At 42.4% G+C, this 27,737-nt stretch overlaps 1 protein-coding gene across 1 annotated transcript in view; it reads right to left on the bottom strand.

Annotated features, from left to right (window-relative positions):
* Nucleotides 1-6,254: 6,254 nt before the first annotated feature.
* The window catches only part of LOC124556046 (cytosolic carboxypeptidase 6-like), a 211,368-nt gene continuing 189,885 nt past the window's right edge, over nucleotides 6,255-27,737 (bottom strand). Inside the window, exons 2-3 of the mRNA XM_047130079.1 lie at nucleotides 6,828-6,960; nucleotides 6,255-6,268 (exon numbers count right to left, since the gene is read on the bottom strand). Of these exons, the coding sequence (XP_046986035.1) occupies nucleotides 6,255-6,268; nucleotides 6,828-6,960 (147 nt within the window). The remainder of the gene's footprint in view (nucleotides 6,269-6,827; nucleotides 6,961-27,737) is intronic.

Below are 27,737 nucleotides of genomic sequence, written 5' to 3'. Positions count from 1 at the left end.
TTTTTAATGATTTAATTGTATTTATTTTTTGGGTTGGTGGGTTTCATCATTAAATAATCTCTTAGTGCGCTCAAGGTGCTCGCTTACTACTGTTTCGTGTTCTTAATTTAATTTGTGTCATCAAAAGATTTCTTTTTGTTCCAGTTAAGAAAAGCATAAGTTGCAACAGTAGTTCAGTTGTGGTTGCGTTGTATACTGACCACATAGATATTTAAAAAAACCACTGACCACGTAGATATTAAAAGAACCATCCTGGCATTCGTCTGGAGGGACATGAAGAAATCTAAATCTCGATAGCGGTATGGAAGGGAATTGCGGAATCTGTGACATGATTTTTCATACATGGCAGCAAAACATTTTAGTTGCTATAGTGTGTCAGTGTAATATTTTTTGTTGGTGACAGCGGCTATTCGCTAGCTGCAACTGCCTTTTACTGTTAAAATAAAGCAATACAGTCTACAGTGCTTCTAGCTATGTGCTACTAGTTCTCCAAGAAGTTGTCCAGAGGAGGGAGAGCAGAAACGAGAAACGTCATTCACTTTACACTGGCGCAGGCATTTGGAGCCTAAATAGTTTAAGGAAAGAAGGAAGTCGAAGAGCGTCAGTTTGAATGCTTCGAAAACAACTCTGACCAAGATATAGGACAGCATACAGGCCTCATGCAGAAATATCATCAGTGTAGAGGACAGGCGATGAAAGCAGTAAGTAGAGGCTGTCGAACAATGAAGAACGTTGTAACGTGAAACCCTATAGTAAATAAAAGACAAGTCACAATAGAAATCAATGAACTGTTGAACACAAATTTTCTCCAAAAACAACTCTACGCGATGTGGTAGAGAAAGAAGATCATTCTCAAGAAGTCATCATTGACTTTGTTTCCAACATCAGAAAGGGGAACCCAGGGCAGTACGGTACCGCAAACATTAAAATGACCGCAGCTAAGTTAAAGTGGCAAGGAAAAAGGTAAAGTAAATCACTATGAAATAATTAATAAAACACTGACAATTGGTCCGTTGAGCCCCAGGCCTGGGGCCAATGGAAATACATTCGTCCCTCCAACACAGCGTAAGGGCTATTACTAATTTACATTTACTTACACGTCAACCTTCAAAATCTAACCATATTTTCTAAAATACACAAAAACTCAATAATTATATGAGTTAGAAAGATGCAGAATGTTAGTGACTTTGGGAGTCGTCTTCACTGTCATTTCCTACACAAGAGTTCGGTGCACAGTTATGATACGAAACACAAGCCACCCAACCTTCAATCTTGACTTAACTCATTGCTGTAAAGACCCTCAGCGTCAGTCCCCAAAGCTCCACTTTCGACAATTTTATTTTACTCATACTTGAAATTTTCATCCTCCTTTTCTCAGGTATGAATATCTGCCTCTTTTTGCCCTTTCCATCCCGCTCCTGTATTTTGTATCAGAAATTTCGTCAGCTGCCTGAGGTTTATTGTTGTAGGGAGATTAAGCCAAAACCAGAACACGACTTTCCTTCCTTCCTGAAGTTGTCCTTACTTTCACACCAAATTTTGGAGCACGTTTAGTGGAGAAGCATGGGGAATTGTGGAGCTAGAGGTGGAAGCTGTTTCCTCGCCAGGCTTACTTATGATTCTGGCGCAGTCCATTTCGGCAGATTATTAGAAAGAGGAGTCGTTGGTGGTTGTACGACAGAATCAGATGAAGTTGATGGGCTTGGTGTCTTGTCTTCCATTGGGCGACCCAGTGGTTCTGATGATAAGAAGTCTGCATCAGTAAAGACACTCATTGGCGGGTCAAATTTCTGTAGCCTTAAATCGTTTGACATCAGATCTAATGGTCGAAGCATTTAGAAATGCTGCGCCAAAAAGTGATTCTACTTGCTATTAAGGGACAGCTTTTCCAGGATGTGTTCTGATCCTCTTCCGAGTTTCTTGCTCGTGGTATGAACCAAGGGGTTTCATTAGGAATACATCATGGGGCTGCATCCTATGAGAAGAATGTGGCGGATAACATAACATAATCACACTCTCACGAAGACATAGAGATTCCTTGTGCACGTTGAGTGGCCATCTAGCACCACATTTTGTTTGTAATAAAATGGAACACCTACAGCCGTCCTTACAGTGTTATGTATTATATGGATACCAGTTTCGGTGCTTCAGTACACCATCTTCAGGCCTTAACTGACGCTGAGGGGTATAATTCCAGTCGTATACACGTTTTTTCAGTGGTCGACGTCTAGGAATTGATTTCCGCAGACTACCTGTAACAACGATGTTGTGTCTCCTACCATCAACTACCAACTGTGAAGGAAATTATTGTTACAGGTAGTCTGTGAAAATCAGTTCATATATGTTGGCCACTGATGAATCGAGTACCTGACTGGAGTTAACTTCCTTAGCGTTAATTAAGGACTGAAGATGGTGTACCGAAGCACAAATTGATAACCATATAATAAATAAAATCGTAAGGACGGCTGTAGGTGTTCCATTTTATTACATAAGGGAACGAGCGAAGTCCCTCAAGGATGAACCTACAAAAACATTTTGTTGGGTTGAGCTAATGGGCACTACGAATTTTTTGGGCCGTTGGGTGAAATCCTGAGTGTTCATCCAACTTTATTCACTACATTTTGCACAGTCACCCTAAGGAAGATACAACTCGAACTGGGGAAGTTCACCATAAGAGGCACACAAGCACCGGCAGGTGAAACGTATATTGCTGCTGTTACGATATCTCCCATCTCTGATGACCGTAAAAAATCTATTTGACACTTTCCTCTGGGCGATATTATCTTCTAATTTGCCTTTGGGTTGACGTATATCCCAGTCTCGTCGCAATTAAAAATACGATATGGAGACAGCTTATACTTATCAACAGATTCAACCCAAAGGCTCAAAATATTTGTAAACGATTGCATGACTGAAGAGCATTCCACGGCTTTGTAATATTAAATCCGGATGCCTCGAAAGAAACTGAGAAATCCCCTTTTCACTCTTCATTTTCAATTCTGTATTAAAAGGGAGCCTCCGTTTGTTTATATCTGCCAACTGAGAAGCATAAGCTCTGAACTCTTTCATTGCCAATCGAAACCATCCATCTTCCATTCCTTTTAAATACCTAACAAGCTCTAACGCTTGCTCATTCGGTAAAAATGACAAAGTTGTCCCTTTGACCTGTCAATCTCAAAAGTCTTATGTTGAAGTCTATTCTGAACTGTTGTCTGATGAGTTGTTTTAGCAACGTTAAACTGAATACTGTATTTCCTATGTCTCATTTCCTTTCTCACGACAGCCGTCACTGCCTCTTCCATGTTCTCTGTAGAGCAACTTCGGCGATCAGTTTTTCGTTCGTATTTTCTCTACATGAAAAAATAAGAAATGTCACTAGCAGCAATATGGAAATCATGTAACCTTGGTCCGCTCACCCGGCCCCTCCCCATAGGGATCTGTGACGTTAGGTACAGTTCAAAACCCACAAAGAGCTTTGAAAAACAAACGTCATCTAAGCGAATTACAACGAAGGACCTGGCATGAGTTTTCAGATTTTAAGAAAGAGAAAAGTAGTAGAGAAATTGCTTTCGCATACCTAGCAGATAAAGAGTTTATATTTTAGTAGGCACGCGAGAATTAGAGCAAACTCGTTACTGGCCCAACAATGAAAGACGAACTCTTCTACAATGGCTTCTTACCATGCTCCTCGCCTAGATAATAGTTCCCGCAGATGCTTCTACAGCAGGGGTTCGCAAACATTTAATCTGTCGAAACACTTTAAGAATCCTGGTACTTTGATGGAAGACTTCGTTCATTTTTAAGCTTACTGAAATTTTTAAAAATGAAAAAAAGTTTCATTCAGTAAGTTATCAAATTTTAAATCATAACTAATAAGATAGAAGTCACAATAAGATTTTGGAAAAAGGAATTAGTATTGCCTAGATGTCAAAAAAGACGAACGCAATATTATTAATAATTTTTCGCGGAGCGCTTTTTCCCTTCCCGAGAAATATCTGTGTCCTGCGGAACACTGTCTGAGAAACCCTCTTCTAGAGCTCTCCACTGTGTAACCAAAATAAACCCCTCTTTGCGTTGTGTTCCGTGGTTGCGTCTTACCCCGTCTTTCCCCATCCTGCACGATTAGCGTAAAATTTCAAGTTGGTATTCTGATAAGGTGGGACGTAGTTCTGCCGTTAATTTTTGGTTCACCCACTACGTTCCAAGAATTAATTGAGTCCAACAGTTATGTTACCATTCTCCTGAATTAAACGAGTAACTCATTTAAATTATGCTGAGAATCGTATATGAATAGGTCAGTCGTTAAAAGCACTGCCAACGAATTACTAGGCCATGGGTTCACTTTCTATTGCTGTATAAAATTTTAACCAGTCAGGAAGTCCACGTTATTGTTTCATGCGAAAACAGGTGCTTTTTATTGTAAATACTGGTGTATAATAGGAGCGGCACGTCCTCAAATTACTATTATCTGTTCTTAGCTGCTTGGGTGATGATGATGTTTAATTTGTGGGGCACTCAATTGCGAGATCATGAGCGCCCATACGAAGTCCCAATTTTCACTCAGTCCAATTTTTTCACATTCCAATCTAACCACTGTCACGAATGATGATGATGAAATGATGAGGACAACACAAACACCCAGTTCCTCAACCCGGTCGGGAATCGAACCTGTGACCCAGAGGTAGAAACGCTACCCACTAGACCACGAGCTGTGGACACTGCTTGGGTGATATGTGGAGAATGCTTAGCAGTGTCGACAATGCGCCCTATCTCCCACACATGCCTGTCCTCTTTCCCAGACACAGCAACGCTGGAGTGTGCTACATTTGGGGATACTAACACTCTGCAATCAGTTCGTTTACAAGAAACGGTGCCGCTATCGTTTGGTAACGTAATATTTGTAAAGCTCTTGAGCGTATTTTCGTTTTGTCGTTGCAACTACAAAAAATGCGTGTGAAAAAAGCACTCATTTTTTGTATTTGCAACGACACCACGATAATACCCTCAAGAATTGTAAAGAAAATAAAGACAATATGGCCACACAAATAAACAATTTATTTGTCAAGTATGTATCTATAGTGGACAGTAGCAAAATAGCGTGACCATATTGTTGTGACTGACAATTAGTAATTTTTCAAGAACACGCCTTTCATTGATGCATGTTCACAAGGTTGATGACTGAACAGCAAACGAAAGGTAACAATAACGATGCCAGTAAAAGTCTCATAATTTAAGCAAACAAAAGTTCCCTTCTAAATTTCCACAAAGTTTCGTGGTAACACACACACACACACACACACACACACACACACACACACACACACACACACACTAGTAAGAGTCCAATTCAGAGACGAAGACGTAATCTTCAGCGGTTGAAGTACACGAGGTCGGCATGCAGAGTGAACTGAACTTTCTGGCTGGTTCTAGCCCCTAAATAGCTCTCTCCAGCCAATCAGATTTTGGCGTAGTGATAGTTCCTGCATTCCGTGGCTCGAGCTCCCCCTGCGGGAAGTAGTGCTCGGAAGGTCTGTTTCCATTATCTTGTATGTAAATAGTCGGTGTTTACCTAGGTGCTTTTGATATGCCTTGGCCCTAGACAACGCCGTACTCTGTTATGTAATATGGGTTGCCGGCCCTCAGGTGCTACCTTTGCTCTGCTGTAACACATATGTATTGAATTAACATGAACATCGAAGATAAATGCTGGAAACACACCGTGATGTGTACACAACTATCGGACAGGACACAATGACGCTATCCAAGTGTGCCTCTGTGGTATAATACAACTTGCTACCTCATATCCCTCCACCTCGTTGGGTGCACGTTAAGCAATGTAAAGATGGTTTTATGAACAAGAGTGTCGCCAGACTGTCTCAAATTATTCTACTTGAACATTATGCAGCACCTCTGCTGGGTTTACAGTAGGATGCATGATTTTTAAATGAGTGGGACTAGATGCTGCACAGTGTGAAGAATAGTTTCATGAACCTGTGGGCCACCTCAAAGACATAAGTGGGTACACAGTGCAGTAGAAAATTAGGATTGCCATTTAGCACATTCATGCTAACACCATCAATACCTAAAATTAAGGCACAACAGTCTGGAACTGTGCGACCACTACGGTCGCAGGTTCGAATCCTGCCTCGGGCATGGATGTGTGTAATGTTCTTAGGTTAGTTAGATTTAAGTAGTTCTACGTTCTAGGGGACTGATGACCTTATAAGTTAAGTCCCATAGTGCTTAGAGCCATTTCAACCATTTGAACCTAAAATTAATAGAAAATACAATAAAATTTAGTTGTTCTCAGTAACCATTTGCATGACCTATTGTTTAGTTAGTACAAACACAAGTAAGCTTTGGGCTCGAGAAAGAGCTATTTCAAATGCTGCTTCTGAGGGGAACGTTGTTAATCAGTTTGATGTAAGAGTCAGAAGAGCAGAGGCGGCTGCGGAGGCATCAGATGATATCAGTCAGTATTCATTATGGTTATGTAATATTGGTTTATTAATCTGTATACTGAATCGATCCTCTGCTTCATTATGAAATTCAAATGAATTAAATTAAATTAAATTACAAGATCTATGCAGCTTCATTCATGGTGTAACAGTTTTTTTTGTACATATGTTACATTATGAGGGGCGCAGCAGACGCTTCTGAATAACGTGCAAGTGATAATGACTACTTATACTTTTCATTTGCTACTTAATAAAAATTAGACACTTCTTGAAACATAATTTTCAGCACCTACACAGAGTTAAAAATTAAAGACCTACTTAAGTGAAGGCCAGGTGCTTGAAGAATGGCGATATTGATTGTGCACTTACCCTGGCAGACGTAGGAAGTGGGTGATTCTCCAGGGTGTATACGACTCAGAATGACCACCACATGCTGCCGCTTCCCCCCTGGAGTCATGTTATTGGGCTGTGTAATCGTCAGAAGATCCACTCTCCGTTGTTGCTGCAAATTATTGAACATTATGCGTAACATGTAGGAAACAATGCAGTTAAAACAAAATATTCTACATAACCCAAACATTCTCAGCTTTCAAGAAACTACAAGAGCTTCTTGCTATGAGGCGTGCCGCAACACGATGTCACTATAATACTAAAACGATAGAAGTGAAGGTACAAACAATGACAGAAGCAAAGAACTTCTAGGTTATTCCTCCCTTGCAATTTGCTTTGTGTCATAATTTTTGCAGTGTATAGACATATTTTTATGTAGTAAGTCTGATAATGAAAAGAGTATGGACACAACTACTGAATGTATATTAGAGACCTGCTGATCACTGGCATGTAGAAGAGCCGCTTCCGGGACCTGGTGAGACGAGCCTACCCCTGACCGAATCTACCTCGTGGGTTATCGATGAGGGCTGGTGGACTGACCAGACTGAATGTGGTTTTTAGGCGAATTTCCTGATTCACCTAGGTATATACTGGGCACGTACCCACGTCTCGCCTCTGATAGACGCTACGTAACTTTTAGGAAAATTTCTCACACTTGAAGATGGATTTACTCGTGTCGTATTCACATGGCATACTAATACTTGGCCTCCCGTGGCCGTAATCAGAAACACCCACTGACCTTACAGTAAGCAAGTATAGTGGTGACTAAGGAAAGTACATCATACTGTGAATGATTTCAAGACGGTTGCGCATATACTATCAAGTGGCACAGCGAGTACTCGTGAAATGTCGTGATAAAACCTTATGATAAACTGACCGTAGTGCCCTCATTTCCAGGTGTAATAATATTGTGGTTGGCTAAGACGCGTATCCCGTCCCGCGGGAAATCGTGGTGTCAGGAAGGGCATCGGGCCATCGGCTACCACCAACATTGCCTCAAACCGTAGAAGAAATGGGGAAAAGCAGCAGAAGAAAGAAATAAACCTGCTGATGCAGCATAAGTGTGTGCACAGAAAGAAAGCGCGCTAACTGCGCAGGTGGGCCCAGCGCGAGGCGTCTTGACCTATGCGAGAAATATCCCCCTGTTATCCAATGGCCGGCCGCGGTGGCTGTGCGGTTCTAGGCGCTCCAGTCCGGAGCCGCGCTGTTGCTACGGTCTCAGGTTCGAATCTTGCCTCGGGCATGGGTGTATGTGATGTCCTTAGGTTAGTTAGGTTTAAGTAGTTCTAAGTTCTAGGGGACTGATGACCACAGCAGTTGAGTCCCATAGTGCTCAGAGCCATTTGAACCATATTTTTGTTATCCAATGAGGCAGCACACAATGGCAGCGGGCGAACAGGAATAAACGAGACATAATTCACCCGTTTTCTACTCCCCAGTTCCCGACGCTCATAGTCGACTGAACCGGGGCGCATGCCCGGCAATAGTTCTCAAACGAGTTTACAGGGATTATTTTGTAAAAAAATAAATGATTTTAACGTTCCATATAGCTTTATATGTCTGATTCATTGTGAAGTGCCCAAAATTTCTGTAATTGTAATACTTAACGTGATAATCCCAGCTAAGTACAAATTTGAACATGGCTGACGTTTGCAGCAACCTTATACACAAATTTGAAAAATATGTAAAAATCAGCCAACCGGTTGCATAGGTTTTATATATACCTTGACCAGGTTTCGTCACCTCTAAGGGTGGCTTCATCAGAAGGTAAGGTAATTACATGAAGAACATATCGTCAAAGATGTACAGTTATTTAAGAGCTGAGTTGCTCAAGTCATACATTAAAATATGAAGCATAATGTTCTTCAAAAGGTCAAACATTAAAACATAAGTAACACCGGTGTGGTGTGAGGAGACTGAACTTGAGCAACTCAGCTCTTAAATCACTGTACATCTTTGACGATATGTTCTTCATGTGATTACCTTACCTTTTGATGAAGTCACCCTTAGAGGTCACGAAACCTGGTCAAGGTATATAGAACACCTATGCAACCGGTTGGTTGATTTTTACATACTTTTCAAACTCATCTAAGTACTTCGCTTTCCTGAATTAGAAAAAGCTTACAACGAAAAATATGGGACTGTATGCTTTTGCGTTCGGTGGATACTACACCATATGTCGTTGGGAATTAAATTTAGCTAAAATACTGAATTTTTCTATAGACTTGGGAGGAAGACTATCTGTCTCCTGTCTCAACCGCACGCACACGACAATGATATATTCGTAACATACCTCATATCTCCTAAACCGATCGAGATAACGATATGACATTTTGGCAAGAGACAGCATGCAAAGAGGAGAGTATTTTGCCACATGGTTAACGTAGCGAGCTTTCATATTTATGGCGATACAATGGAAGCTACGGTTTTCATTTTATTTCTTCAATCCAGTACTGTAATTTGTTTAGTTGTCTTAGACAACTAATAAAAACAAAATTTGCTAGCATGAATCTAAAAGTGAAATTTCTTATCTGATTTTACAGCAAACCGACACAATGAGATTTTCCGTAAGCTACTGACCACCCTAGCCGCCTGTTGTATTTTAATAAGACATTCTGCTTGAAGGTTCTTTCGCAATAGGTATTTCAAAGTACGTTTGTGCAAATTATATCGTACTTTAAAAAAAAAGTGAAATTAAATATGTCATCAAAAAAATTAACCGTTCCTCATAACTGATGTTGTTTTTCCAAATGAGAAATAATTAACAACTCAGACAAAAACAAATAGATAATTCTGTTTTAATTTTGGTGGAACCCTGTAACCCATTGCATTTTTAATAGTGAAAGACTGGAGTGGAAACTCAACAAAGCATTTTCCCCCTGTTTTTCATATGATAAATATGGAAATGATTCGCAGTGAAAAGGTACAATATTTTTGTTCTATCCCGATTCAGAGTGAAGTGGTGAACTTCTCTGCCATAATTATATTGTAATATGTTAAAGACAGTTTATATATTTTTATAACGTATTTTACTCTTAATGGGTAGTATCATGTGGTTCGCAAAGTAGTGACTAACATGTTTTTGTAATATTGTTATCCACAGATACACAGACACCTAATTCGTTATTTCTAATAGAACAATACTGCATTTTTGTTACAGGATAGACTGACCAAATAAAACTATTTCATAATTCTGAAGCTGTGAATACACTAACGACTTGCAGAATCTTTCCAACTATTCGTCAGTGTCAATATCACTGCCGAATTAAAAGATATTTGTAATAAGAAGAGTCACTGTCTCAATCTGTATGGGGATACGAACAGAAATATGTTACACTATTTGTTGTACCTTCTCATATGTTAAATCTAACTGAGGCTTAGAAGAAAATCCTTTGGAAAAGTTCAGTCCCAGCTGCCCATCATTAAACAGAAGCTGCGTTATAGGATTTCTCTGAAGCTGTATCAGAACTGGCGATGTATTTCCATTTGTTGTTACACTCTTTTAGCAAAAAATCGCCACTAATTATGATTTTAGGAAAGACAAATGGTTAGCAAGTCAGAACAAATTAAATCATTCCTTTTGTTACTATTTCAGAATAATCCTCTAACCAAGCGTCTTTTCATTCACCAACACGTGGTACTGAAACTTAGTAAATGATCTTTCTGCATCTTAAACCTCCTGAAACAGTGGGTTATTAAACTTAGTAAATTATTTTCTTTCTGAATCTTAAACTTTCTGAAACAGTGGCTTAATTTAGAAATTGAGAACAAATCAAGACAATAGCTTAGTGAATCGCCGATATGAAAATAAATACGTAATATCTTGACACATGTTGTTGCAAAAACCCACAGCAAATCTCGTTTCACCATTGATGGTCCTTAAAAAAAAAGAAAACATTGTTTCCTTATTTCATGAGCCGCTCTAAATGACTCGTGATTATTAAAATAGAATATAAATGTATGCAATCTATCTTTAACAGATGAAAAGATTATTATGGCGGAAAAGTTCACTACGTCACCGTGAATGGCGATAGGAACAGAAATATTCTACTGTATTAGCTACGAAATATTTTCATATTTCTCAGATAAAAGAAACTGCGAGAAAATCCTTTTGCAAATTTCCATTTCAGTCGTACACTTAAAAAAATACCACGGGTTACTGGATTCCGCCAAAATTACAACAGAATAGGTGATTTATTTTTGTCTGAATTGTTAACTATTTCTCATGTGAAGAAACATAATCAGTTTCATGCAACGGCTGCATTTCTATTGTTGACAGATTGAACTTTGCTTTTTTTTTATAAAATGCAGTATAAATTGCACGAACTTACCTTGCGATACCTATTGCGACAGAATTGTGAAAGACAGTGTCTTATTAAAATACAATAGGCGACTATGGTGGTCAATAGCTTATGGAAAACCTCAGTGTGTCAGTTTGCTGTAAAATAAGATAAGAAATGTCACGTTTAGTTCCATACTAGCAAATATTCTTTCCAATATTTGTCTAAGACTCTCTAAAACATTGCAGTATTGGACTGAAAAAATAAAATAAAAACCATACATTCGGTTGTATCACCGTAAATAAGAAATCTCCGTAGGTAAGAAAGTTCCCTACGTTAACCACATGGCAAAATACTCTCCTCTTTGCCTGCTATCACTTGCCAAAATGTCGTAATGATATCTCGAACGGTTTAGGCGATATGAGACATGTTATGAATATTTTATTCCCGTGCACAGGACTGGAGACAGATGGAGGCGTTCTCTCAACTCTAAAGAAAAGTTCAGTATCTTAGCTAACTTTCGGTTGAAGCAACGAATATGGAATATGTCCCAAATTTAAACCATATAGTCCCATATTCTTCGTTGCAAACTTTTACGAATTCCGTGCAACATCGTACTTTGATGCAAGTATCACCACGAACCTGACATATGAAGTTATAAGTAGCTTGAAAATATTCATTTTTATGTCTTTGTCTCGTTGTAGGGCAACACCGGTGCCACCCAACTCTGCATTGTTGCCAGATTTATTCAAGATAGCGGATCCTGGATGGTGGCCGCAGATGTGGTAACGTCGCACTGACGTCATTATGGGAATTTACAATTTTGGCGGTAAAACAGGTCAGTTGGGAGACCTTCTCTAATTCGACCGCCCTCCTCCTCCCCTTCCCTCGGATCTCCAATCTGGATATTGGTACAGTCTGTGCTGGGGGTGCTGGATAGGATGAACGAAGTCTTTGTTTTGTATGCATTGTGTTATGTTGTTTATTTAAACAACTTGAGTTGTCATAGACATTAGATCCATCCAGTGTGTTACCTTGAGGCCCACAGTTCAAATGACCTACTTCACAACACCACCAGAGATTGGCCCTTCCCCACTCCACTCTCATGATGTAACCCCAGATGGTGGTCCAGAGAAAAATGGTGAGAAATTCGCCCAGTATGTGCAAAGCTTCACCAAACGGCGGATATAATTGTTTGCTGCGTACTATGTGTTCAATCGATGAGATGTCTGTGCTGGACAGATAGGAGTTTAACGGTTGTATTAGCTGTAATCATGCATTTGATGGCTATGTCGATAGCCAACTGCATGTTGCTTAGAAAAAAATGGTATTTGATGTATGAATGAAGAATACGAATACACTTCATCAGATAATAAAGATGCAGCAGGATAGGGCTAAGTTACACTTCAAAATTGCATGTGGTATAGCTGTAGATCATTAGATAAAATCCAGGCAGTCTTCTGAAGCGCCAGAGGTAAGGCGTCCACCCAATCCGGTGGGCATTCTCCCTGCCCCAGTGTTTCCATTCCCGCTGGAAGGGACCACACGCAGGACTCACAGCACCACCACGAGGCAGCCGCAGGGCTGCGCACTATGCACTTCCTGTCACGTTGGAATACCCACAGCCTTCCTCCTTCCAATCCCCAGCACATGGGTATCCTTTGCCATAGAACACAATCTGCTTCAGGAGTTATTACATCTGGTGTTTAAGAAATGAGTGGAATATTGTCACATAATGGCTTGAAGATGTCACAGGAACTAAATGTACCACTACACAAAGACAGAGAGAGAGAGAGAGAGAGAGAGAGAGAGAGAGAGAGAGAGAGAGAGAGAGAGAGAGATATGGAGATTTGCAGATGCTGCAAGATTATTTAAACAATTTGCTATGTAAATACACGTTTTATTCCGAGGAATACCACCTCCACAATTGAACACGGACTCTTACAAAAAAATCGTGACAAACTTGTGAAGCCATCCCTGAGAGCTTCCCGCGATTTTGTGGGATATATCAAAACCTTCTTTTGTGTTTGAGAGTGAGCTGCTTCAGGAATTATTAAATCCAATTGAATATGTATCTAAACACACTTTCAAAGAGATCGCTACAAAGCAGTTTGCTTCGATTATGGGAAATATACCACCGCACTTCAACACAGACTCTAAAGAGACCGTTGTGAAAACTACATCTTCCTCAACTGCTCTGGAATATTTCCGTGCATAAACAAATTAGATAAAGTGCTTAGCGCCTAAATCTACACATCAACATAGGTTTTGTATCACCTCGGTTCCGAGAGTTCTGGAACCTGTAGTGAAAATTGGAATAGAGATCAATATAAACTTCATTTCCACCCTTTTTATTGCGCATGAAAGCCACACATTGCACGTTGTACCACCATACAGCGAGGCTCTCAGAGGTGATGGTCCAGATTGCTGTACACACCCGTACCTCTAACACCCACTAGCACGTCCTCTTGCACTGATGCATGCCTGTAATCGTCGTGGCATCATACAATCCACAAGTTCAACAAGGCACTGTTGGTCCAGATTGTCCCACTCCCGAACAGCGATTCGGCGTAGATACCTCAGAGTGGTTGGTGGAACACGTCGTCCCTGAACAGTACTTTTCAATCTAACTAGGTACGTTAGATAGGATTAATGTCTGGAGAAAATGCTGGCCACTCTTGTCGAGCGAAGTCGTTATCCCGAAGAAAGTCATTTACAAGATATGCAAGACGGGGGCGCGAATTATCGTCCATGAAGACGAATGCATCACCAATATTTGGCCGATATGGTTGCACTGTCGGTCGGAGCATGTCATTAAAGTATCGCGTATCCGTTAAGGCGCCTTCCATGACCACCAGTGGCGTACATCGGACCCACATAATGCCACCCCAAAACAGCTGAGAACCTCCACCTTGCCGCACGCGCTGGAGAGTGTGTCTAAGGCGTTCAGCCTGACCAAATTGCCTCCAAACACGACTCCGACTATTGTCTGGTTAAAGGTATATGCGACACTCATCGGTGCAGAGAACGTGATGCCAATCCTGAGCGGTCCATTGGACATGTTGTTGGGCCCATCTGTACCGCGCTGCATGGTGTCGTGGTTGCAAAGGTGGACCTCGCCATGGACGTCGGGAGCGAGGTCGCGTGTCATGCAGTCTATTGCGCTCAGTTTGAGTCGTAACACGATATCCTGTGGTTGCACGAAAAGCATTATTGATTATGGTGGCGTTGCTGTCAGTGTTCCTCCGAGCCATAATCCATAGGTAGCGATCATCCACTGCAGCAGTAGCCCTTGGGCGGCCTGAGCGAGACATGTCATCGACAGTTCCTGTCTCTCTGCATCTCCTCCATGTCCGAACAACATCGCTTTGGTTCACTATGAGACGCCTGGAAATTTCCCTTGTTGAGAGCCCTTCCTGCTTCAAAGTAACAATGCGGACTCGATCGAACCCCGGTATTGACCGTCTAGGCATGGAAACACTAGCCGTGTACCTCCTTCTTGGTGGAATGACTGGAACTGATCGGCTATCGGACTCTCTCCGTCTAATAGGCGCTGCTCACGCATGGTCGTTTACATCTTTGGGCGGGTTTAGTGACGTCTCTGAAAAGTCAAAGGGACTGTGTCTGTGATACAATATCCACACTCAACGTCACTCTTCAGGAGTTCTGGGAACCGGGGTGATGGAAAACCTTTTTGGTGTGTGTACATTTCCAAATGTTGCTTTGAACAGTTTGTTTCAAATACACTCACATGCAAAAGACTGCACTGTCTTCCCATCTGCTCACTGAACGGAAATAGATTACGGCAAACACACTCGAAAATACGTCATGCGGGAATATTGTTTATAAATAGAAACTAAAGTAAATGAGCACAAATGAACCACGACGAAACTCTGAAGACGATCCTACATCACGTAAGAAGCTATTGTTTGGATACACTATCACAATAGTTTGGTACAGCTGGCATGGTCATAACTTGTGACCGGCAAAGTGGTGGCTCGTCTGACAATGGCCGCAGCTCTGGCCACAGAGTGAAGTGGCGCCCAGAAGCGGGGTACTCTGGCACACAAAGAAGGGATCAGTGGAAGAAGTTGGTATTTCCAGAACCCCACATGCAAAAGCGTGCAAAATCCTTGGTCGCCAGACCAGCACCAACTTGTTCTGGGTGCTCAGACCAGTATTCATTGGTAGGTGGGCGCGAACGCCGCACTCCTATTGGCTCCCTGTGTGAAATGGTGGATGGAGGGGGTAGAGGTTATATAAACCATTGTTTTGGTGCACTCGCTCTCATTCTGTCTTCGTCAGTTCGCCTGTGTGGTTATTGGGTGTTCTTGTGCCAATTTTTTTTCGGGGAAGAAAATGAAGAGTACAGTTTCCAGCAACATCATCAACTGGAGTAGCAGCAGCAAACACCTTTGCCAGAACAGTTTACCATGTAAGTTAATTGCGGTAATCATTCAACGTACCTGTTTGCCCCATCATATTAGTATCCCTCACAGCACTTGTTTAGGTCATAGGTGGTAGAGGCATACCTCCGTACTACCAAGCTTTTGAACGGTTCGCTGCTGTAATTTTAGTGGGTGATGATTTTTTATTTCATAGCTGGTATTACAGTCCATCTTACTTTCTTGTCGTTGTAGCCTTCATCCTTGAGATGTTGGCTGATGTAGATCGGCAGCTGGACTCTGAGAAACTATTGCAGCAACAGCCACCAACAATAATAACCGAGTCTGTGAGCAAGAACTGAAATGCATTTATATTTTATTTTATTTTACTTTTTTAACATGCAGCTGTTAGAGAAAATTCTTTTTGTTCATGTAATGTACCGTGGTTCTAAATATGAGGGCTCGGGAGTGTATACACATTTCATTTTTGGTAACATGGTTCACTCAGTTGTCAGAGATATTCTTTGCTTTCTTAGGTGTTTCTATGGTACAGGAAGGAGACGTAGGGGGACCTGTCGAGGCCGAGAGCCAGGAGCAGTCGATTCACTCATGTGAGTAGAAGAGTACGGTTTTCAAATTCAGTAATTTTTATATATAAGTAATTTCAGTGAACTATATTATGAGATTTTCTGTTTATATTTCAGTGAGTTAAAGAAAACGATTCTCACAACGATTTTCTGTGTGTATGTCTGTATCATTTTCTAGAAACAATTACATTCAATATATAATTGTGGCAGATAGCGTCAGTGAGCAAGATAAATGGCCCCAAAGCGAGGGTGAAATCCCAGAGTGTGTGCATTAGATGGCGGCTGATCCTGGGGGGCTGAAATGTAGCGCCATTTCGCCCCTTCGTAGGAGGATGATAGAATAGTTGGATTGATGGGAAAAGTACTGGAAAGCCCGACTGAACAGCTGAATCCTAGAACACAGAGTGGAAAAGGTGATTGTACAATGCAACTGTCGTCGTTACAGCTTGTTATTATTATTATTATCCTGAGATTTTGTTATTAGTTCACAGCATATATATATATATATATATATATATATATATATATATATATATATATATATATATATATATATATATTAGAATGCTGTTCTTAATTATTTTCATTATTCGTATGTTACAGAGGCACCACAGTCGCTACCAGCACCTTAACAGCTACCTCTGGCACAAACGCCTAGAGCGATGGTTGTAGGAGCGGTAATGGAACTCGTAATTGAGTGACATGCATTGTCGTGCAAAGCACCACTCGCGGCTGCGCGAAAGGCGGTGGCATCAGCTGCGGCTGCTGCAGCGCTGGCCCCCACACCATTACATACACAGTGGCATCTGTGGGTGGTTCAGTCAGAAGAAGAAGAAGAAGAAGACCAGCAACGATCTCGTCCCCCTCCCCCTCACCCACCAGCGTTCGGTAGTGAAGGCTTCAGCATGCAGCAGCAGCAGCAGCAGCATCGCTGCACACAGTCACCGCAACCAGTGCTTTCCCACTGGGCCTCGCTGCCGCCACCTCGTCCTACTATGGCTTCGCTTCACCTGTTCGCCCTCACTGGCAACGGAAGGTATGTGACCCTCCGCGCTTACCCCCGTGCGCCTATCCGACTCCATCAACAGGATGGACCTCTTCACCTACGTTAGGTATTATTAGTAACAGAGATGATCCTGTAGCTAGCGACAGGTCCTTCTCCCGTTCTTTTAATGAAGGACATCAGGTCAGTGACACCATCCCGTAATTAGAATACCTGCTAACTGCAAACACCTTTGAGGAGCGAATCTCGTTCACAAGGATCGATAATCCGTCAGGAGGGTACCGCGACAATGTCGGGTCTCTAAGTTCGTTTCTTCATCCCTGTCGTGGAAATTGACCTCCTCAGAGTAGTCAATGATTCGTGCAGTGTGGTGTTCTGTTTCTAACTATCGCACCCCCCAAAAATGGCCTCTGGCATTGAGGAGACAGGTCTTCATTATCTTTGGGGGAAAATGGTGTGACAACGAGGAGCACGTCAATCGCCTAGTGGATTCGTGAATCCACCGGTTTTCTGAGATGGAAGTGAAAGTATCAGCTAAAGCACTTAGACATATACTACACATGGGCATCCATATACATGTCACTGATCCGGTAAATGGAGGGTCCAACTATATCAAACTTGCTAAGGATATAGCTAATAAGCAGGCAAGCATTAATACAGAAAATAGAGAAGATCAGGCCTGTTTTGCATGTTAAGTCCTGCGTTGCGAGAGAAATGGGAATTACAGAGACTATCTTGAGTGTCCCAGTACATGCCATGGAGGTGATAATATTCGTGGATGTTATAACTTGGAGGGTACAGAGTTCCCCATCATGGTATATTTCATTGGTGGGACTCTCAACAATCTCATACCCTGTTGCAACTGAGGGGAAGGTTCCGTAAATAGTAGGAGTTCGTTGCAATGTTACATTCAACTCGGATTGTGCTGACAAGCAGTACGTCTACAGTCTGATCCTTCTTCAAAACCTGTCCTTACGGGAAACCCAGTAGTCGCCCTATTGAACCTTTCTGGTTGAAGCCACTCATTGCGTTCACTGTCCTTGCTTCAGATTTAAGTGTATTGTTGTTTGCACGCATTTCAATACTTTTTCCAGAATGTTTCGAGACTTCATTTAAATCTTCGGTATCGTAAGCACAAGGTTAGATTTCCACAATGCCTTTTTCTTTATTAATATCCAGATGTTATCTGTTGTTAGCGTCGGTGATATTTGGGATATTGTTGTACGTCACCAGTCCAGTCAGTGTAACACTCCATTCGTCAACGCTCAATTCAATTGGCGGTAAGTAATTGGCACGTAATACAGATGATCGTTTTTTTAAAGTCAAAGAGTACGACACTGCATCTAAATCACAATTGATGAAGGAATCTTTAAAGCTATTCTTTATACACATCCATCTTCTTCTTTGTAAATTTCAAGAAACACATGATGCATAGATGTCCGCAGAGGTGTGTATTAAAGTCCTGATAGCGCCGAAAATCGTAGAACACACGTCTTCTGCAAGTGAAGTATCGTTGTAATTCTTCTTGCGGTTGCAGGTCACCAAATGAGTCGAAAGAGCAGACGTATTTTTCATCAAATATGACACCCAGTGGGTGTAAGGATCTCGAGCAACATCTAAATCCACAACACCGCATGCATCAGTTTTCCACATGGTCTTTTGTAATGTATCCCTCATAAAAATACCACGGAATCTGGGTATGTTGGATTTTTTTCGAACAAATTTGAGAAGATCAGCATTTGTGTGTGCCCGATCTGGTAGGACTGCTCATGGACTTTCTTTTTTTTTTATTATTATTATGAATAGATCAAGCCCTTTCCTGTACGGTTTCACGTATTGAAGTATAGTCCTTTCCCGATGGCAGTGGTTACCATCATGCGATTATGTCTTCTTGCTTCTTCCAACTGCACTTGGGAGTTTTGCCTGTTCGTGACTGTTCGAGCAACAGCTACAGCACCACCGGCGACCGACACTACGGCCTAGAGAGCGGTGAGTAATGGGACGAGGAATGGAAGAAAACCACCAGACGTCTTTGGTATAGGTAGAACTGGAGGCGCTGTAACTGATCCTCTATTTATTTCCTCATCATTCTGCTTCAGGGTGTTTTTAGCTGCGTACATCGCTGTCAGCATACAGTTCTACAAACACTTTTTTCTTCTCATCCTTCTTTTTCTTCCTCGTGCACATTGTGCAGTATTCATAACTCGCTTGAAATGAGTCACTCCTAAACTTTACTTAATTTTTCCACACATGGTTTTGTCAGTTTCAAATGCTGCAACGCGTTGACCTATACCAGTACCCTTTTTTCTGCCTATTGCCTTAGCCAAATCAGCTAAAATCCTGTTTGCAGTGTGACATCTTGGGAGATCTTTATTTGCAGAGTATACAATCTCCTATTCTACACGCATTTCATCGAGCAGACGAATCCCCTTATCACCTACTTCACGTACTGCTAAGCTTGTTGGAAGCTTTATTCCAGGTCCACTGTAGTTATCCTCCGGAATGTGTAATTCCACTGCCAATTGGTCTAGTACATCACTACCTCCTCTGATGCGCTTCCTAGCACACATGTTATGCTGCTGCGATGATTGTGGACTGCACACCCAATTATATAGCAAATAGTTATCATCAGGTCAGTAGCTTTGCGCTATAGAAGAACCAAGCCTTTTGACTAGAGCTCTATTATAGCTCTATTTCCCCGACGCCTTTGACTCTCTCCACGAGAAACACCTACTGTTCTCAGCTTTTCTGCAACTCCTAGGTGTAGAAGCAGCCTTCGGTTTCTTCACATTTTCTTATCCTTCAAGATATAAGTTCTAGGATTCGTTCTTTGCAGCTTTGAAACTGCAAATGCCTTTGTTGACCAGATTGGTAGGTATGATTTTTCAAATGCTGTCTCGTGTTTTGGGATACATACCAAATCACCTACATTAAATTTCTGTTTGTGTGGATCTAGCATTTTAATACGACAGTACACTGTTATTCATAAGTACATTATCACGAACATCGACTGGTCTCATTTTTATTGTGCTATGTTTAGTTCGATTCTTCTTCTTCTTTTACTTTGCCTTAGTCCCGCAATTTTCGCAGTGACAGCATTGTCACAATCGGATTTGGGAATGTTAATCTGAAGGGGTGACCGGATGCCCTTCATGCCGCCACCACGTACCCCCCTGGGACGGAATCAGTGTACACCCGCTGTCTGCGCCTAGTGTAAATCATGAAATAGTACGAACGTGTATAAATGTTTGCAAGTCGTATAACTGATGCGGGACGTGGGGACTAGCCCGGTATTCACCTAAGGGGATGTGGAAAACAACCTAAAAATCACACCCAGGTTGGCCAACACACCAGCCCTCGATGCTGGGCGGATACGATCCGGGGCCAGCGTTTCTACCCGAGTCCAGGAAACAGCGCATCAGCGCTGTCGGCTAACCTGGCGGGTGTGTATGGTTCCATTGGACTGAGCAATTATTTCTGGGATGACATCTGTCGATTTGTATAGGCCGCGAAGATTAAAACGCATCCGCATTTGACCTTTTATTGTTTCGTTGCGACGTTCCACGATACTCGCATTCAGGGTAGAGACGTATTCCATACCACTGCATAAAGATCTTGAAATACCTATTGTAAAACTCTCCACCGCGATCGGTTTGGAGGTTGTCCAGGCATCCATTCGTCCTTGTCTGCAGCACACGCTCAAACACATCGTCAACATTTCTCCTCGTTTTACAGATAAGGCCCAGGCAAATTTGGATTATATATCAACAATCATTAAGTTATATTTGAATCCATTATCCTCATATTAATATTCCCTCATATCTACAACGTCAGCCGGCAATAAGTCATTGAAACCTTTAATCATAACATTGCTATGAGGGTATGTTCTGCATGCTGGTTTGTGCAGTTATCGAACTAATGTCTTTATAATTATCTCTCTCTAAGCTAAGAGATTACTGAAATAGCGTCACTCGAATGAGCTATATTAACTGCAGCAGCTGATGCTATGAGCAGACATAGTCGATCTGTTAGTTCGTTGGGGTCGTGATAATGTACACTACTGGCTATTAAAATTGCTACAACAAGAAGAAATGCAGATGATAAACGGGTAATCATGGGACAAATATATTATACTAGAACCGAAATGTGATTACATTTTCACGCAATTTGGGTGCATAGCTCCTGAGATATCAGTTGCCAGAACAACCACCTCTGGCCGTAATAACGGCCTTGATACGCCTGGCCATTAAGTCAATCAGAGTTTGGATGGCGTGTACAGGTACAGCTGTTCATGCAGCTTCAACACGATACCACAGTTCATCAAGAGTAGTGACTGGCGTATTGTGACGAGCCAGTTGCTCAGCCTCCACTGACCTGACATTTTCAATTGGTGAAAGATCTGGAGAACGTGCTGGCCAGGGCAGCAGTCGAACATTTTCTGTATCCAGAAAGGCCCGTACAGGAACTGCAACATGTGGTCGTGCATTATCCTGATGAAATGTAGGGTTTGGCAGGGATCGAATGAAGGGTAGAGCCACGGGTCGTAACACATCTGAAATGTAACGTCCTGTGTTCAAAGTGCCGTCAATGCGAACAAGAGGTGACCGAGACGTGTAACCAATGCCACCCCATACCATCATGCTGGGTGATACGCCAGTATGGCGATGACGAATACAAGCTTCCAATATGGGTTCACCGCGATGTCGCCAAACACTAATACGACCATCATGATGCTGTAAACAGAACCTGGATTCATCCGAAAAAATTACGTTTTGTCATTCGTTCATCCAGGTTCGTCGTTGAGTACACCAACGCAGACGCTCTTGTCTTTCATGCAGCGTCAAGGGTAACCGCAGCCATGGTCTCCGAGCTGATTGTCCATGCTGCTGCAAACGTCGTCGAACTGTTCGTGCAGATGGTTGTTGTCTGGCAAACGTCCCCATCTATTGACTCAGGGATCGAGACGTGGCTGCACGATCCGTTGCAACCATGCGGATAAGATGCCGGTCATCTCGACTGCTAGTGATACGAGGCCGTTGGGATCCGGCACGGCGTTCCGTATTACACTCCTGAACCCACCGATTCCATATTCTGTTAACAGTCATTTGATCTCGACCAACGCTAGCAGCAATGTCGCGATACGATAAACCGCAATCGTGATAGGCTACAACCCGACCTTTATCAAAGTCGGAAACGTGATGGTACGCATTTCTCCTCCTTAGACGAGGCATCAGAACAACGTTTCATCAGTCAACGCCGGTCAACTGCTGTTTGTGTATGAGAAATCGGCTGGAAACTTTCCTCATGTCAGCACGTTGTAGGTGTCACCACCGGCGCCATCTTTGTGTGAATGCTTTGAAAAGCTGATCATTTGCGTATCACAGCATCTTCTTCCTGTCGGTTAAATTTCGCGTCTGTATCACGTCATCTTCGTGGTGCAGCAATTTCAATGGCTGGTAGTGTATATACTGTGGGATTAGATGGTTCACTGCTTTACGCTCAATGTCAGTGCCATCACCGCTCCTTCTGTTGTTGTAGTCTTCACCATCAAGGGTTGGTTTTATAATGGTGTTATATTTCTTGCTGCTGTGGCTTTTTGCGACCTTTTGTACATCAATCAAATGCAATATTCGTGGTAAATTTTTTTATGATTAACTGAATAATTCGCTCGTTTCTTCGTGTCTCTTAGGAAAGTAAGATTCATTAGCCATGCGTTCTCCCGAAGTGCTTATCACCAATCGGTGTTGTGTCATCAGTTGCATTTATAATCTGTGTACCCAGCATGTAGTGTCCTCCCTTCCGACACCGAAGCCCTGCCTTTCTGGCCAGGGGCGTGATGGATAGTAAATTTGTCAATAGCAACACCATCGTTATAGTGTGGATTTGTTTTCGCTGGGTGCTGCCTGAGAGACTGAATAACTGGCTTTAAGGTTCCGCTTAGTGTTCGCTATCGATCCATATCCCCTAACCATATCAACTATAATTTCCCTCGAACGGCTTTCCGCGCCTAAATGACATTTTGCTGCGTTGACATCTCGTTGCATGCTTTTCACACGTCCCTGCATCGTGAGGCTTTATATATCTACTATTCTTATTCTTATTATGTGCCGTGACTGCTCCCCCTTCTCAAAAACAAGAGCCTCTACATCTATTTTCCCGTTAAAGCCTCAACATTTTCACTTACGTAGGTTACATTCTTGCCAGTTTCATCAACTAACTCAATTAATTTGTTTATCATTCTGAGAAGAGTCCAGCAATACGTCTCTAGCTTCCTGCGCATACATCCAACTTAATGTGCGATAGTATCAATTTTCGCATCCATGTACAAGCGAATGTTCTGTCTACGTATACCCATTCTTTCGGGTTTAGAGCCATACATGTGTGCGAATTTGCCCATGGTGCAGCGTACGCCAATGTACTCACCTCTCTTACTGGGCTATACAGCGTGGTCCATTGATAGTGACCGGGCTACATATCTCACGAAATAAGCATCAAACGAAAAAACTACAATGAACGAAACTCGTCTAGCTTGAAGGGGGAAACCAGATGGCGCTATGGTTGGCCCGCTAGATAGCGCTGCCATAGGTCAAACGGATGTCAACTGCGTGTTTTAAATAGGAACTCCCATATTTATTGCATATTCGTGTAGTACGTAAAGAAATATGAATGTTTTAGTTGGAACACTCTTTTCGCTTTGTGATAGATGACGCTGTAATAGTCACAAACGTATAAGTACGTGCTCTCACGTAACATTCCACCAATGCGGACGGTATTTGCTTCTTGATACATTACCCGTGTTAAAATGGACCTTTTACCAACTACGGGAAAAGTCGATATCGTGTTGATGTATGGCTAGTGTCATCCAAATGCCCAACGGGCGTATGCTATGTATGCTGCTCGGTATCCTGGACGTCATCATCCAAGTGTCCGGACCGTTCGCCGGATAGTTACGTTATTTAAGGACACAGTAAGTGTTCAGCCACATGTGAAACTTTAACCACAACCTGCAACAAATGATGATGCGCAAGTAGGTGTTATAGCTGCTGTCGCGGCTAATTCGCACATTAGTAGCAGACAAACAGCGCGAGAATCGGGAATCTCAAAAATGTCGGTGTTGAGAATGCTACATCAACATCGATTGCACCCGTACCATATTTCTATCCACCAGGAATTGCATGGCGACGACTTTGAACGTCGTGTACAGTTCTGCCACTGGGCACAAGAGAAATTACGGGACGATGACAGATTTTTTGCACTCGTTCTGTTTATCGACGAAGCGTTACTCACCAACAGCGGTAACGTAAACCGGCATACTATGCGCTGTTGGGCAACGGAAAATCCACGATGGCCGCGACAAGCGGAACATCAGCGACCTTGGCGGGTTAATGTATGGTGCGGCACTATGTGAGGAAGGATAATTGGCCCCCATTTTATCGATGGCAATCTAATTGGTGCAACATATGCTGATATCGTACGTAATGTTCTACCGATGTAACTACAAGATGTTTCACTGCATGACAGTATGGTGATGTACTCCCAACGCGACGGATGTCCGCCACACAGCTCATGTGCGGCTGAAGCGGTATTGAATAGTATATTTCATGACAGGTGGATTGGTCGTCGAAGTATCATACCATTGCCCGCAAGTTCACCGAATCTGACGTCCTCGGATTTCTTTCCGTGGGAAAAGTTGAAGGATATTTGCTATAGTAATTCACCGACAACGCCTGACAACATGCGTCAGCGCATTGTGAATGCATGTGCGAACATTACGGAAGGCGAACCACTCGCTGTTGAGAGGAATTTCCTTACACGTGTTGCTAAATGCACTGAGGTTAACGGACATCATTTTGAGCATTTATTGCATTAATGTGGTACTTACAGGTAATCACGCTGTAACAGCATGCGTTCTCAGAAATGATAAGTTCACAGAGGTACATGTATCACATTGGAACAACCGAAATAAAATGTTCAAACGTACCTACGTTCTGTATTTTAATATAAACAACCCACCTGTTACCAACTGTTCGTCTAAAATTGTGAGCCATATGGTTGTGACTATTACAGCGCTCTCTACCATAAAGCGAAAAATGTGGTCCAACTAAAATATTCATATTTGTTTACGTACTACACGAATACGTAATAAAAATAGGGGTTCCTATTTTAAAAAACGCAGTTGATACCCATTTGCACTATGGGAGCGCCATGTAGCGGGCCAGCAATAGCACCATCTGGTTTCCCCCTTCAAGCTAAACAAGTCTCGTTCTTTGTAGTTTTTTCGTCTCGCGCTTGTTTCGTGAGATATTTGGCCCGGTCACGATCAATGGACCACCCTGTATACACACATCAAAAAATGTTTTTCATCATACCGATTCCCAGAACTCCTGAAGAGAGACGTTCACTGTGGATACTGTATCACAGACACAGTCCCTCTGACTGTCCGATGATTTCACTAAACCCACCCAAATATATTTTGCGTCAGCAGCGAATATTAGACGGAGCGGGTCCGACAGACGATCAGTTCCAGTCATTCCACTAGGAAGGAGGTACAAGGCTAGTATTGTCTGTAGTTCAACCATGCCTAGATGGCCAATACCGGGGTTTGATCGCATCCGCATTGTTATTTTGTGCCAAAAAGCGCTCTTTAAAAGGGAAGTCAACCAAAGCGATGTTGTTCGGAAATGGAGGAAATACAGACAGACTCGAACAGTCGATAACATGTCTCGCTCAGGCCGCCCATGGGCTACTGCTGCAGTGGATGATCGCTACCTATGGATTATGGCTCGGAGGAACACTGACAGCAACGCCACCATAATCAATAATGCTTTTCGTGCAACCACAGGATATCGTGTTACGACTCAAACTGAGCGCAATAGACTGCATGACACGCGACCTCGCTCCCGACGTCCATGGCGAGGTCCACCTTTGCAACCACGACACCATGCAGCGCGGTACAGATGGGCCCAACAACATGTCCAATGGACCGCTCAGGATTGGCATCACGTTCTCTGCACCGATGAGTGTCGCATATACCTTTAACCAGACAATAGTCGGAGACGTGTTTGGAGGCAATTCGATCAGGCTGAACGCCTTAGACACACTATCCAGAGAGTGCAGCAAAGTGGTGGTTCCCACCTGCTTAGGGGTGGCATTATGTGGGGCCGATGTACGCCACTAGTGGTCATGGAAGGTGCCATAACGGATACACAATACTTTAATGACATCCTCCGACCAACAGTGCAACCATATCGGCCAAATATTGGTGATGCATTCGTCTTCATGGACAATCATTCGTGCCCCCGTCTTGCATATCTTGTAAATGACTTTCTTCGGGATAACGACTTCGCTCGACTAGAGTGGCCAGTATTTTCTCGAGACATTAACCCTATCGAACATAGCTGGTTAGATTGAAAAGGGCTGTTCAGGGACGACGTGTTCCACCAACCACTCTGAGGTATCGACGCCGAATCGCTGTTGAGGAGTGGGACAATCTGGACCAACAGTGCCTTGTTGAACTTGTGGATTGTATGATGCCACGACGATTACAGGCATGCATCAGTGCAAGAGGACGTGCTACTGGGTATTAGAGGTACGGGTGTGCACAGCAATCTGGACCACCACCTCTGAAGGTCTCACTGTATGGTGGTACAACATGCAATGTGTGGTTTTTATGAGCAATAAAAAGTGCGGAAATGATGTTTATCTTGATCCCTGTCCCAATTTTCTGTACAGATTCTGGAACGCTCGGAACCGAGGTGATGAAAAGCTTTTTTTGATGTGTGTGTACAGGAACTCTTGGAAGTTTCGCCTGTACTTACTGTCATTCAGTTTTCTTGTTTTATCGATAACGAGAAACATATACTGTGAACGAGTCCAGCAATCAGCTAATATGTTTAAAGAATAATGAAGCGACAAGACAATTCCTACATGTGCTTGGTTAACGTGTTTTAAATTCAGATGGTCCTGTTTGAAGGTTACAATGAGGTTTGCGTTATCCCTAACCAGCTGTTTCAGGATTCCTGAATATCTCTGTCTTACATGAAACACATCAGCGCCCTTACGAAAAAGAAATATTTTCGAAATGGGTCTTTGTTTCCGACTGCAACATGGTCAAACATGAAGACAGTGTTTGACTTTACTTTTTCAGGTGGGGGGCTATAACCAATTTCTCTGAATGCCGTATATGTGACGCCTTTTCCGTTGCGAAATACCTCCTGTAATAGCTGATACTAAGACTGAAACAGTGATTTTGAAAATACTTAAACATGTTTCAATCTAACTCCATCTAAGAGTGTTAGCAGCATTATGAGGACAATAGTTTTGCTACGATTGGAAGGACCTACAATAATTGCTCGTATATTATCAGGAAGGAATAGACAATTCTTTTTCTTCAGGTCTTCTTTTGGACCTTCACAGGACTAGTCACCAGTCTTATAGTATTGTTCGTCTGTTTGGGACCCTTACAAGTTGCGTCTGATTCAAGAGATTGATAAGGTCCAAAGAAAAGCAGCAATATTTTTGACTGGTACATTCAACCATCGCGAGGAAGTTACAAATCTCATTGAAAGTTCAAAGTGGGACGCACTGTCAGATAGACGACGTGCTAAACGCAAGGGTATGCTCGCTAAATTTCG

The sequence above is a fragment of the Schistocerca americana genome, chromosome X (genome assembly GCF_021461395.2).
Source record: "Schistocerca americana isolate TAMUIC-IGC-003095 chromosome X, iqSchAmer2.1, whole genome shotgun sequence".
Lineage (NCBI taxonomy): Eukaryota > Metazoa > Arthropoda > Insecta > Orthoptera > Acrididae > Schistocerca > Schistocerca americana.
The sequence above is the reverse complement of the archived record's forward strand: the minus strand, read 5'-3'. Positions and strand labels throughout refer to the sequence as shown.